Source organism: Habropoda laboriosa, unplaced genomic scaffold, assembly GCF_001263275.1.
Source record: "Habropoda laboriosa isolate 0110345459 unplaced genomic scaffold, ASM126327v1 scaffold40, whole genome shotgun sequence".
Classification (NCBI taxonomy): domain Eukaryota; kingdom Metazoa; phylum Arthropoda; class Insecta; order Hymenoptera; family Apidae; genus Habropoda; species Habropoda laboriosa.
In genome coordinates, this window is record NW_017100231.1 from 6,350,617 (window position 1) to 6,364,275 (window position 13,659).

The window sequence follows — 13,659 nt, forward strand, 5'->3', positions numbered from 1 at the left end:
TAACGCTGAAACAATCGAACAGATCATCTATATACATCGATAGACATACCTTGGAAATATTCGAAAGGAGAAAATTACTTCGATAATCGATTGCGACGAAACACGAATCATTCTAGCTGAGCAATAAATTGCTTTATTGCTTGACAAAGTGGTAGCAGGTTACGTAGCGAAACGGCAAATCGAGACTAAACCAGCGATTTCACGCTGTTTGTAGAAAAGCCCGACGAAAGGAGAAGGATGCGGGAACTACAGAGGATCCGAAGTTGTACCTTGAGGAGGCGGCCCTCGAAAGGCAGCTACCAGAGCTGGACCTGAGGATGCTGGTTGATCTACCGCCCGGCTTGGACTACAACGAGTGGCTGGCCTCTCATACCCTCGCACTATTTGATCACATCAACCTCGTTTACGGAACGATATCCGAGTTCTGCACGATGACGGGCTGTCCCGACATGACTGGTCCAGGCTTAAGGTGCGTATCGCATTACACACTTGTGTTTCGGTTGAGCGGAGGGTCTTAATGTTTTGTATACATTCGAGGGGTGACTTTACCCGTTATTTTCACAACGTCTAATATCGCAGTATATAGATGTATATGATTTATTGTTAGATTTAATTTGAATTAGTGAAATTGAGGGATATAGTGAATATACAGTGTGTAAAAAATGTTCTCGTACTCAAATTGTAAAAACGTTTTACAATTTACGTACTAAAATTTTTGTTTAGAATTTTTTTTTCATTCTTTCATTTTTTACTGTCTTCATCGAATGATTAAACTCGGAGAAATTTTCTTCCGTACTATACAAGCTACGTGTAATATTTTAACGTTTTTCATCCGTCACATTGAGTGACTAAAAGGAAATCGTAAAGCACGAGTCTCAAAGGCAACGTAAACACGACGAAAAAAGTCGAGAGGTGGAGTGACAGAGTAGTTAAACTGTGTAGTGGGATAAGTACTACTCGACGGCCTTGAGAGCGGCCAATTGATTTCGTACGGGCAATAGCAAGAGGGGAATAGGATGTGTACGAACGGTCTTAGGTGAGACAGACTTCAAGTGCTAGAGGCTGACGAATATAAATAAATCGTAGAATTCAATTGCCCGGAGGGAATCAATACCATTCTAAGTGACAGTATATTGTTCAGGATATTTCCAAGAAAAATAGAAATCTTGAATATAAGTAAAAACTGACAAAGTACTACATCATTCAGTTTCAAAATCTACTACCAGACATTCGCGATAGATATGACGCGCGCGCACACTAACCTACAAAAGCACGAGTAAAAGAAAGGAAAGATGAAAGAAGGCGATTAAAGACCCATTCTTTAAACGATTTTCCTTTTGCCCTCGATCCACCCCTCTCTCTCTCTCTCTCTCTCTCTCTCTCTCTCTCTCTCTCTCTCTCTCTTTTCTTTAACCAATATTACCGCAGACGAGTAATTCACTTTTTTATCGTTTCAGAACTTATCTGTGGTTCGATGAGAAGGGGAAGAAAACGAGAGTGGCAGCGCCACAATATATAGATTATGTTATGACTTTTACACAACGCACCGTTAGTGACGAAACTATATTTCCTACGAAATATGGTAAGTTATCAGTTTCACCTTGCCGTGACAACGATCGCGTCATTATTTATGACATTTATCGAAGATGTTATGTACTTAAATAAAAACTTCACATTTCTTTCAGAAAAAAAAAAAAATCAAATATAAATATTTAGAAATTCTATCAAAGTTGCTATACAATTGTTTCAACGAGTAAAACAAAATGTACTATATAACACTATATTTACAATAATAAGCCATGAGCTATACACAGACTCGATACATACACACACACATATATATAGAAATAATAATCGTATTAATTGGTCGGTTTCTTGTTTCAGCAAATGAATTTCCTAGCTCGTTCGAATCGATAGTGCGTAAGATCCTGCGGCTACTGTACCACGTGGTGGCACACATTTACCACTGCCACTTCAGAGAGGTAGCACTCTTGGCGTTGCACGCTCACCTCAATTGTGTATTTGCCCACCTCACGCTCCTTAATCAACGCTTCAACCTTATCGATCCCAAGGAAACGGAGATCTTAGGAGACTTAGAGGCTGCCCTCTTGGGTAAGCTTAACATCTGCCCCATGATCGATACTGTTACGTAATACCGGCAACGGTTATATTAACGTAATAGGGTTTACCCAGCGGTTTAAGGAGGAAAATTTGCGATACCACACTGATACGACCTATTAAAATCACGCGATATTACGTAAAACGGGATCTCGATGACGCAACCAGTCGATGAGATAAGTAACACAGATGCGTAGGCTGACACGTTGATAATGTTGTTTAGCTGCCTGAATGGACACTCCTCCTTCCTTTCATTGATGAAAGTGTGTATTTGATGGAGTTTGTTGGATCCTTTTAACACTTTTACCGAATACACACTTCTTGATGAGATAGTAAATTCTGGAGAATAGTATTGATAGATAATCATATAGAATTTTATAGTGAGAATAGAGTACCACAATTTGTGTATATGCATACAAAATTCTGTTGACATATATAGAAAATATTCTAATGCATTTTTATACAATTTTACCATTATCATCGGTACACTCCTAGCAGTTTATTTATATGAATGATTATTGAAGTAGCAATTTACCAAAAATGATTGTTGTAATTGCAGGTGACTCGACATCATCATCAGCGCCTTCATCACAAACCTTAGCCATCCAGGAGACTCCGACCACAGCCACCTAGATCGCGATGCACAGCAAGCAAGAGGTTGCAGTTCCTGAGACTAGGTGACGATAGGCGTTTGTTTTTTCCTCTCTTTTTTTCTACCCCTTTCTTCCTCCTTTCTTTGTTTCTGTCTGTCTAGATTTCTTTCCCTCCCTTTCTCTCTCTCTCTCTCTGTCTCCTTCTGTTTTGTTTTTTAAATAGAATACGCGAACGACAGAGTTTAAGGATTAACGACTACACACGCAGGTGGAGCGAAAGCGCAATTCTGTAAAAACCAGTAGTACCTGTACATAGCGAAGTGTGAACAACTACATGATGTAATTAGGTTCCTCCGTTTGTTGTTTGTGAGATTGTACATAATTTATTAAACAGTAAGATATACGAAAGAGACGAAGGATGATTATTGATTATTATTGACAAAGTTAGTTGCTATAAGAGGATAATTTGTTCTGTAAAAAAAAAAGCAAGAAAAAATAACAAAGTGAAATGAAACTGATAATAATATTGTAAAGTTAAAGTAATACCAAATATATACCTGGTGTTAAGGCATGTGTTATATTCGTTGAAACTCGAACAGCTACTTTGACAGGAGCTGTTCCCGTATCTTCATCAGTTCACATTGTCATTGTATCCTGGACATTGCCTTTTTGAATCGATGATCGTGATCATTTGTTATCATCTACCGATGGACCACCATTATACATCTTAAGTTTTTTTGTGAATATTTTTGTTAAAACGATTTTGTTACTTTTTTTTTTAACACTTTAAGGTCCAATAAATTCATCTTACTTTACACATCAACGTAGTAAAAAGTAATTTTAACGTGTCTCTTAAACAATGGGCCTCATGAATGTAAGGCCTAATACAAACTGTACTTAGTAAACTTACGCTTGGACCTTGAAAGGTTAAAATTAATATCTGTGTTTGATTACAATTCAGTTTTAATCATACTTCAGTTCATTCGCTTCTCAATGTCAACACAAAGTGAAAATCATGTAGATAGAGTAGGCTGTCCCTTTTTTCATACCTCTGAACCTTAAAACGATAAACAAGAGATATAGTGTTAAGAGGTAGAGGTTAAAAGGTAGCTTTCGAAACAGCTATTCTGAGGTAACTTAAGTCGACATCTATATGGTGCTATTTTTTTTACAAAATCAGGGAAAAAAAAAACAAACAGTTATGATTCTTGTACCTCGTTCCCTTCGACAAAGCGTATTCCTCTGTTCATCGCTGACACAAGTGATCATTCTCTTGCAAAAAAAACAAAAAAACAAAAAGCATTCATCAAGTGCAAGCAACCGAGGGAGCAGTGCTCTGTTTGACTTCAACAATCCTAATCGCTGCGCACAAATGAGCAATATGTCGTAGAAACAGGCCCATCGCCTCTGCGATAGGCTCGCAAAGATCCTTGAAAGATGTTGCGATATTGTACAACAATATCAGTACAGGTTGTATAAGGGCATTGAACACAATCGATAATAGAGGTTTTATAAAATAGTCCGCTAACAATTGCAGAATGCCCACTGTCAGTGGTCTGATTATGCTGTAAAGTATAAATCGAACTAATTGTAGTATAAACGCTGTGACGAAAGCGGTTCCGATGTGAACAGTCCCGAATATCTCGGCCCAGAAACGCGTCGCTGCCTGATCAGTTTTCTCGGCGCATTTCTCCGTCGCTAATATCGGTGGTGAATCCGTTGTTCGATAATACCTGTGTAAAAAATGTCGAAATATCATATTTATGTTAACGAACATATATACGATTGTAAGGGGTGATTTACAAAAAAAAAGTGATTTAAGGAAGTCATTTTTTTTTTAAAGGATTTGTTAAAAATAGTTGTCTTTTTGTGATTGTTTTTTCTTTTTTCTTTTTCTTTTTTAATGTTTTTCATAGTTTGATTATGGTCATTTAAAGGTTTAAGAACTTGTGGTTTTTTTCTTTTTTGTTGTTATACAAAACAAAGTTGTTGAAAGATTATGTAAGAGCAATTGCCTACATAATAAAAGCTATGAGTGATAAGAATTCTGGTGAAAATATGTGGTTGTACCTACGCAGAGTTCCCGTGATCAAAATAGTAAATATCGATTTTTTCCGCCACTTCCACCTTTTTCTCTTCGGTTTTTGGTGTTTTGCCTAGACTTGGAAGAATGCGTTTCTTTTTGTTCGGTATCCCTTCTGATATCTCACAGCACATAAAGGGCTAAAACAAAGTATATTGTTGTTACTGTTAGGTATACTAAATATAAAGTGATGTTATTATATTAGCGTGTAAATATTTTACTCTACCTCAGCATAATGAGGACATGTTTTTGGTTTGAGTTTTACTTCATATGTTTTATCTCTTCTTTCTAAGTACTCTCTCTTAGGCCACTTCCACTTAAAGGGGCACCAGAATTGTCGTGTATGTGATGTACCTGAAAGTTTATACTTTAAACAAATCTGAAATAAATCCAAACAAAATGAATAATTAAGTTGCATTTCCTTGATTGGCTTTCAAATTGTAAAATAAAATTTAGAGTAGTCACAGTATTGTATGGATAATTTAAGATGTTGAAGAAGTAATTACCATTTCCATACTTCAGAGGTAAAGTATAGGCAGCACAGCTAGAAAATAAAGGGTAGCCCATTAATAACTTTTGTGTAAAATAGAAGTGTACTTATATTACATCTTGTGACCATGGCATAAACATGGCGTGGAAGACTGATTTTGCTTCTTTGGCGGATCATTTTTGTACGTTTCCTCTACTGTACCAGTTACTACACACTGTTCTGAAGGTGCTCCATGATGTACAGGTGAATGTATCTCGTGACATTTACAGTCTTTAACTTAATAAATATAATATTTATATGTCAATTTTAATAATTCAAGTTATTTTTCATTCCTGATTTACCTACAATTAAATTGTTGAATAATATTATTACCTTCCCTACTTAGATTATAATCATATTGAGATTCTATGACATTGGTATTAGTTGGGTAGCTATCAGATTGCAAAGAAGATATGTTAGAAGTTTCTGTTGCATCAGTACATAAACAATTATCTCCAGAAACCATGATGAACACATTTCTTGAAAACAAATTGAACAAAACTTCAAATTAAATTAACATGAATTAAAACAAAATTAAACTGTCAAGTGACAGCAACAAGAGTAATTACCTGAATTCATATGTTATTGATTAAGATGAAAATAGGCATACATTACATTGAAATATAAATAGTGAAATGATAAATGATAAATAAATCACTTCTGACTTTTTCTCTTTATTTATTTTATAACACAGTGATTTTGATTGAATTTTGCAATGAATTACTAAAAATTCTTACACGTTCGAATATTTCGATTTTCTAAACTTTATTTGTTCTTGAAATGTTGTTCGAAGTAAAAGACTGTTATTTACATTAATTCAATTGGAATTAGAATGACATAATTAGCCTAATATGATTCGTTACAGTAGCTGTAAACTCATCTATGCGACGGGGTAAACGCTTGCGAGGAGGTTTTACAATTCTTAAAATTTCTAACAAGTCACAAAAAGATTTTACAACTACACTTTTCACTTGTCTTTTCCACCAAAAAACTTTAACCACTACTATCCACCACTAGTCCACCACTATAATCTAAACATTTAAATAACTCGCATGTTCCAAGAAATCTGTCTTTTTTCGAATCTTAATCTATGTTTTTAAATCATTGTTTCAATCTCCTTATGTGTTTTTTGAAGTAAATGATTTGTAACTTACAAATTAATTATTCAAAAATGTTTAATTATATAAAAAACTTTATCCGTTTTATATTTTATCTATCTGTTATTTTGTATGTTTCTAAAAATGTATATATAATACAGTTTCCATTTTTGTATTCGTTGATAATGTGTTTGTAACTATAGTGTCCTTTTCTTGCTTGTGACTCACTCGCCATAGAAAATGAGAAGAGACCACTACTCATCATACATAAATTGAGTGTATCTCGTCGCTCGCACAAGGTTAAACGTAATCTAAATATCGAGTTACCTTAATATCAATCGGACTAGAATGGAAATATGCGTAAATACTAAACATGTGACCACTCGTTCGAGAAAAATCAAATCTTTCAACAAACGCATTCATTCGTAAGTAGTTAATAGTCTGTTAGAAAGTAATTACGTTTGACTTACATTTGTATTTATAATATTTATACACGTGTGTTTTATGTAATAATTCTTCACATGGAGTATTCGTCTTGTAATATCATCGTTCGCGCAATCGAATCTATATAAACCTATACAATGTACGTTTTAACGTTTTGTACAAACACCTTTTAACATTCTGCACAAGCAGTCAAAATTGAAAACATGTTCCTATCTAACAACACTTACGGTTGCACAAATGTATCGAATGTTAAATTTTGTCCTATACACGCGTACATTTAAAGGCTTTTTACGAAAGAAGTCGTCGAAAATATCAAAATGAGAATAAATTGAGCTATATACACAATGAAACTGGACGATCCATATATATAAAATGTAAATTTTCACATCAATTAAAACAGTCTGTGAATAATGAAATTATATAATACAATTGATAAAATGATACAATTGCTATCTTCAGTTGTTATCAGATAGATGATAACACTTAACCAAGATGAAACGAATAAAACTATAATGTGGTTTGTGTTCGTGTGTTTAAAAACTATTCATGTAGCTTACTTGATAGTTTATGTAACAAATAAGATCTAAAACTTAAAGATAGAATTGAAACTTTTGATCGATCCTCATAGTGTTTCTCACAGATTTATGTAAGATAATAATAATTAGACATTTAGGCACCTATTGGAAATGCAATGTTAAAAACATATGCACTCTTTTAACTTATGTACTTAATATTTATATTTCACAGTTCATTCACAGAGTCATTGACAAAAGTGTGTTCTTAATATGGACTTTCATTTTGAATTAAATAGTAGTAAAATTAAGTTTAATTTTATCCTGTTAAGGATGCAATTAATCATAGAATTTTCGTGTTTCCCTGCGTTAATTGTGCGCACAACACCACAACTTTCACAGTATGTATTGATATTTCATAAGTATACTTCAGAAATGTTAGAAAGTAGAATTGACATAGCATTTGCAACCTTAACAGCTCAGTTTAATTTTTGATATACGTCAATGATACTGATTACAAGACTCCAATTAAAAGGGAGCATATATTTTTAATCACACACTAACATTAAAGACCAAAGAAACAACTTGCAATTACACACTGAAGTACGTTGTTTTGGAATGTAAAATAACGCTCGACGATTATTCTATATCGATATCTCCACTATCGTCACATGAGTAATTGTCGTACAAAAATGTGTCAGACTCATTTGTCCATGTCTCTTGTTTGTTCTTGTTTTCTGAATTACTACGTTTACAATTAATAATTTAATTCCTTGAAATTTTACGATATTATTAAAGTATGACATCCATTAAAACAGACATTGTAAACAATTTTATATACACTAGACTTTAATATCTCACATTCCTATCGTTTAAAATGTTCTTTTACGCAATGCAATAATAGATTAGATACAACAGGCAACGATCATCAAATCTTACAAAGTTAGAGCATAAAGCTGTGTGTAAATACATATGTGTAAGTGGATGTCTTTTTTGAAGAGTACAAGCATGGCACTTAAGTCAGGTAAAACTTATTTGTAAGTACGAAAAACGGATTAAACACTACCAACAGTAGTATGCAATATAACTTCAATACTTTAGATTCATATTGCACAGCGTTTGATGATTCCTTTTTTCCCCCTTCAATTAAGATATATTCGCTAATTCTTAAGACATGCGCTTATACCATACTTTCTATCGGCAACTGTTCTCACATACCTTTCTATGATTACACTATTAACTTATATCGACATTTTTTTTTTTTACATGTTCTGCCTTTTATTTGCGTTTTTAATGTAATTAATGTGGAAATTTTCAAACGTTAGCAAAAACTGTGACGATATTGCTGATCATATTCCTTTATGAATTCTCTACAACGCTCAAAAGCTACAAAGTACAAATAATTGTAATAAATAATGTCGATAAAAATATATTATACAATGATCTCGTAGAGCTGACTGTCATGGCTGCTTTTCCTTTTTTACATAAATTATTTATAAATTGAACCTGTTGTTCATTAGGATGTACCGTGTTGAAGTAAACAAACAAAGCGAATTGTAATTGATTGTAAACGTATTCATGTTTTAACGATTACATGAAAAATATTATCGATATTTACAATGTGTTACAGAGTAAACTATCCGTGATCAATTGTATCAACGTTCCATTTACATTCATTAAACTAGTAGTGATAAATATACGGAGAAAAAGAAAAGAATCTTGCCTCGTAATTTCTTGTAAAAATAGTGTCAAAGTACTTGTGCAACTTGTTCTCCTGGTTTTCGTACTTGAAAAAGTAGATTACACAAATGTGAGAGATATGCATACTTACGTCGTAGGACAGTCTTTCACGATCGATAAATGTTTAATTTGTATTCACTGACTGTAGGAAATTTACTTAATAGTATGCAATTTAAACCTTCTATATTCAAAAATCACTACCTTCCCATTAAAAGTCACTTCCAATTTCGTAGTAACTCTTTGGTAGCCCAGAAGTACATTCCAGGCAATAAATGATATGACACACTGTGTTAGCTTCTGATGGCTGAAATTACAATATATCTTCCATGACAGTTTTCCGGCCCTTAAAAAAAATCCTAAATGTATTGGAAGTTGTCCTTTGTAGCGAGTAGAGGCAACTTTTCAATGCTCTGTTTATGATCAAAGCTGTGCAACCAATCTGAGCTAGGTTTCGCTTTTAACCCACAAAAACTTATATTGCAGAAATCGGCCGCATTCTGAAGAGCACCGCGATGGAAAGGATTCCCTTGCTTGAAATGCGCATAGCGTTCAGCGTTCATGCGCTCGTTTGTTGTCATTCCAAGGACCATGATCTAATAATAAATTATCATGAAAATGAATAAACATTTCAAGGTGAAATGAAGTTTTTGTAGTTCAGTAAAATTGCAAATTAATCGATTACATGGTAAAAGGATTAAGAAAGATTAACAAACCTGATAACACTGACACGCTAGCAGTGTGCCAACCCAAAGAAAATGAAGGAACGCATTCGCTGCAACCCATATTACCCAACTATCGCACGTAATCGCAGCAACTAGATAATGACCAGCGTTATGATCATTCGTTAAGTTTGTCCAACATTCAAACTGCCAATACTGTACACTAGCAGACAAAATAACAATACAGAGGCCTAACAGTGACGCTAGAAATCCCAGAAAATACTTGTGGTTATGCGCACCTAGTTTTCAAAACGAAAAATCAAATGTTAACAATGTATAATTGGTACAATTATATGAGGTTAATGCTTTTCATACTGGGCTAATTGCGTACACTTGCTACTAACATAACAAACGATGTTTCAAACGTTTTGTTTTTCATTCACTTACCGATGCAATTGTTCACCCAAGGACAGTGATGATCAAAGCGTGCAACGCATCGATCACATGTAGAACAGTGTTTAGATCTTATAGGTCTTCTGACCAAACAACTAATACAGAACGATTGTGATTCGAAACCACCAGCTTCTGCTAACTCTATAATCGTCTGAAAATGATGAAATTAAATAAATTATTCCATTTATAGGTAACACAGTCGTAGAATATGGGTTTTTACATTTAATTTGTCCTCGTGTGTAGCAGTAATTACACCTGGATCGCCTCTCCAGGATTGTAAGAAACATATCCACAGTGGTACAGATCCACCCACTAGTAATAACCATAAATACCATGCAGCGTGTATCCCTAACCAAAATATCCATGTCATGTATATCCACATCTGTAAAATGAAAATAAATAATACTGATTATAGTCTGTGATATAAATTACGTGTTAATGTGAAAAATTATTTTTAAACTGTCATTAATCAAAACTGTTTGTATTCTTTGATAGTATCTTTTTAAAAGTTCTCATTACGTTTCTTTGTGTGAGTTATCTAAAATGTCATGATAAGACACTTGTTGCCTATCTCAGTTGTGTAAAAGTTGATATCTGATATAATTCAATGAGTTTTCTACAAATAAGATTCACAGCATTACTTAATTCTAGGACATTATATAAAATTAACTATCTGGTAAGAATTAATGTAACGTATTAATTTGTAAATTGAATGAAAACTCACCTTTGTAGCCAAATAAACTGACATTGGTAAAATATGAAATAATCGTTCGTCAAAGATAAAATTATTAGCTAAATACAGTGCTATATAAAGAGTGACAAAGGCACCTAATTTTATTAGATAATCCAATCCACTTTGAAGAACCAGTCCAATCACATAGAAAAGTATAAACGGTGTACTGACCATACAGTACCAGCGCATCTTCTGAAAGATGAATTAAAAATGTTGCAGAATTAAATAGTACGAAAAAAAAAAATTATAATGCATACCTTATCTCTACACCATGTTCTTGATCTGCTCTGTTTTTCTCTGATTTCTTGACTGATCGTATCTCCTAACCAGGCAGCGCCAATATGACGACCCAATAATGTCATCGGTGTTTCATCTCGAACATTTGGTACGTCTAACGATGCACCGTGATGGACTAACGTCGATATTGCTGTACTATTCTCAGCTATTATAGCCCAATGCAAAGCTGTGTTACCATGTAAATTATCAACAAGTGAATGAGATGCGCCTAGTGTCAATAACAAGCGCGTCGGATCTGAACTGTAAAAGGAAAAACTTCAGAGTAACCAATATAGTGTAATCTTAAATAAAGACATTTGTAAGTATATATTTTTGTTGTCCTCTTGCATTTACCTATTAATTTTGTAGGCACTCCACATGAGGGGTGTCATTGCACTTTTATCTGGCATATTTGGATTTATTCCTTTCGCGACTAGATAAGCAACAATAGGTGTGTGACCATATTGTGCTGCTAAATGAATACACGAGTATCCTTCTGAGTCTCTGAGAGTTGGATCTGCTCCTGCTCTCATCAATAACACAACTGTAGATAAATGGCCCTGTCTGAAATTAATGACTATGATGATTACATTCTGCTACAAAATAATTAAGGTTAAAGCATTAATGTAATGCAAAATTAACCTTGCAGCCCAAAGTAACGGCGTGGAAGCAAGCTCACCACCAACTGCATCAACAGTAGCTCCCTTTGCTATCAGGTATTTTATAATATCTTTCCTATTGTTTATTGCAGCCCAATGCAATAGGGTTACAGTTTCTGAGTCTGGTTGATTTACATCAGCCCCAGCTTCTACTAATTCAGTTACACGATCTAGAGCTCCATACTGAAAAGAAAAAATTCCTCAATTAGATATTATTATTTTTAGTTACTTAAATAAAAATATTTAAAGTTTATTTTACCTGAGTTGCTCTAACAATGTCAAATGAGCTACAATCCTGTACCGGAGGTCTAACAGGTTCCTGATGATGACTACTAGAATCATCAGGCTCCCCACTGCCCTCGCTTTGACAGGCACTTTGGATTTTTAATGCATACATGTTGAATTTATTAATATCAACTTCAGAATCAACTTATAGATACCATAAAGGTCTAGTATCCGAAAATTAATTTTTAAAATTGCTTTATATCATAAGATGTAGCTGAAACAACAAAAATATATTATCCCATTAAATTTATTTTAATATTATTAACTGTTCCAGTTTTATTATAATTAAAGAGATATATACAAAATGTCAAATATTACAAATTACTGGATTAATGACAATCATTTACAAGAAATTACTATTATTTTAAGAAAATTTTTACAATAACACATCATCAATGACATAATAACTTATTAACATAAAAAGAACTAGTACCTATGAAAAACATTTACTGTTTTCATAATTCGTTTACATCACGAGACCCGACCGGTATTAATTCCGCGTGACTGCATCAAACTACCAGTACTTCAACAAATTACTTCATAAATTAAACTCGTCACGATTCCATCAAGACCTTTCAAGTCCCGACGGTCGTAAACGTAAAAGCTTTTCGGCAGAAAAACTCATCGACATTATTCCACGACGAGCGTACCTCGTCCGGCAATTAATATCGTTCAATTCGACTAACAATAATCAATTCATCGTTTGTATTCACCGTGTGCACCGCGTTGTAAATACAATGTGTACTACGGAGCACATCGAGCATATTGACAATCGATTTAGTATTCGAGTCAGGGACTAATGATAAACGTCGCAATGTACAATTCTCTCTCATTCTTCAGAAATTTTCGAGGCACGTTATTCCTATCTTGAGAATTCCCTCTATTTCGTACGCATGCACAATTAGACAGCATGATCCTTTTCTGAGCGCACCAATGAAGGAACAAAATATACCCACTAAATGTCAAAGTATCGAACGATTTAGCGATAAGATTAAGTTATTTCGCAATTCACGTAATTATCTACCGATCGTAAATATGTATATCTACGGGGGAAAAAAAACTCGCCGACGATACCGTATCTTACCTCTGAAGCAATGACAGCGTTTATAATAGTTGTGCATAGTACACGGCATTCTACAACCCTCGAGTAACGTCGTAGGGGATTAGATTTTAAAGGACAAACAGTGAGGAGAAGTAGGGCGCCGGTACATCACATAGAATCCAGACAAGGGTTGACCTTTTCTTCTTTCTATAGAAAGAACACCCTCTTCTGCGACTCGTCGTTCTCCCTCGATCCAGGTCACCACTGTTTCTCCTATTTTATCTACTTGTCACTGAATATCATCGTTTACTTGTTTCTCTTTCTACAGGATCTTCAACACGCACCGCGTACCGAACCGATACACGATATTGCTGTTCGCGTCACATGCACATTATGCTTTCTCAAGTTTCGCGACAAGCTTCTTATTGACCAAACG

At 34.3% G+C, this 13,659-nt stretch overlaps 3 protein-coding genes across 4 annotated transcripts in view; 1 reads left to right on the forward strand and 2 right to left on the reverse strand.

Annotated features, from left to right (window-relative positions):
- LOC108571518 (MOB kinase activator-like 2) overlaps window positions 1–2,832 on the forward strand; it is an 81,332-nt gene extending 78,500 nt beyond the window's left edge. For both annotated transcript variants that reach the window (XM_017933579.1, XM_017933578.1), the window contains exons 2-5: window positions 215–469; window positions 1,458–1,582; window positions 1,885–2,112; window positions 2,678–2,832. In XM_017933579.1, coding sequence (XP_017789068.1) covers window positions 215–469; window positions 1,458–1,582; window positions 1,885–2,112; window positions 2,678–2,751 — 682 coding nt within the window. In that variant the 3' untranslated portion in view covers window positions 2,752–2,832. The remainder of the gene's footprint in view (window positions 1–214; window positions 470–1,457; window positions 1,583–1,884; window positions 2,113–2,677) is intronic.
- Window positions 2,833–3,628: 796 nt separating this feature from the next.
- LOC108571608 lies at window positions 3,629–4,928 on the reverse strand. The gene is made up of 2 exons (XM_017933683.1): window positions 4,786–4,928; window positions 3,629–4,444 (listed from the first exon to the last, which is right to left on the reverse strand). The coding sequence occupies exons 1-2, from the start codon at window positions 4,926–4,928 to the stop codon at window positions 4,018–4,020; spliced, it is 570 nt and encodes a 189-aa protein (XP_017789172.1). The 3' UTR covers window positions 3,629–4,017.
- Window positions 4,929–9,458: 4,530 nt separating this feature from the next.
- On the reverse strand, window positions 9,459–12,293 carry LOC108571567 (palmitoyltransferase Hip14). The gene is made up of 9 exons (XM_017933637.1): window positions 12,156–12,293; window positions 11,880–12,079; window positions 11,592–11,801; window positions 11,219–11,498; window positions 10,953–11,153; window positions 10,449–10,610; window positions 10,223–10,379; window positions 9,830–10,074; window positions 9,459–9,709 (listed from the first exon to the last, which is right to left on the reverse strand). Exons 1-9 carry the CDS (start codon window positions 12,291–12,293, stop codon window positions 9,473–9,475), a joined length of 1,830 nt encoding a protein of 609 aa, XP_017789126.1. The 3' UTR covers window positions 9,459–9,472.
- Between the last annotated feature and the right edge of the window lie 1,366 nt (window positions 12,294–13,659).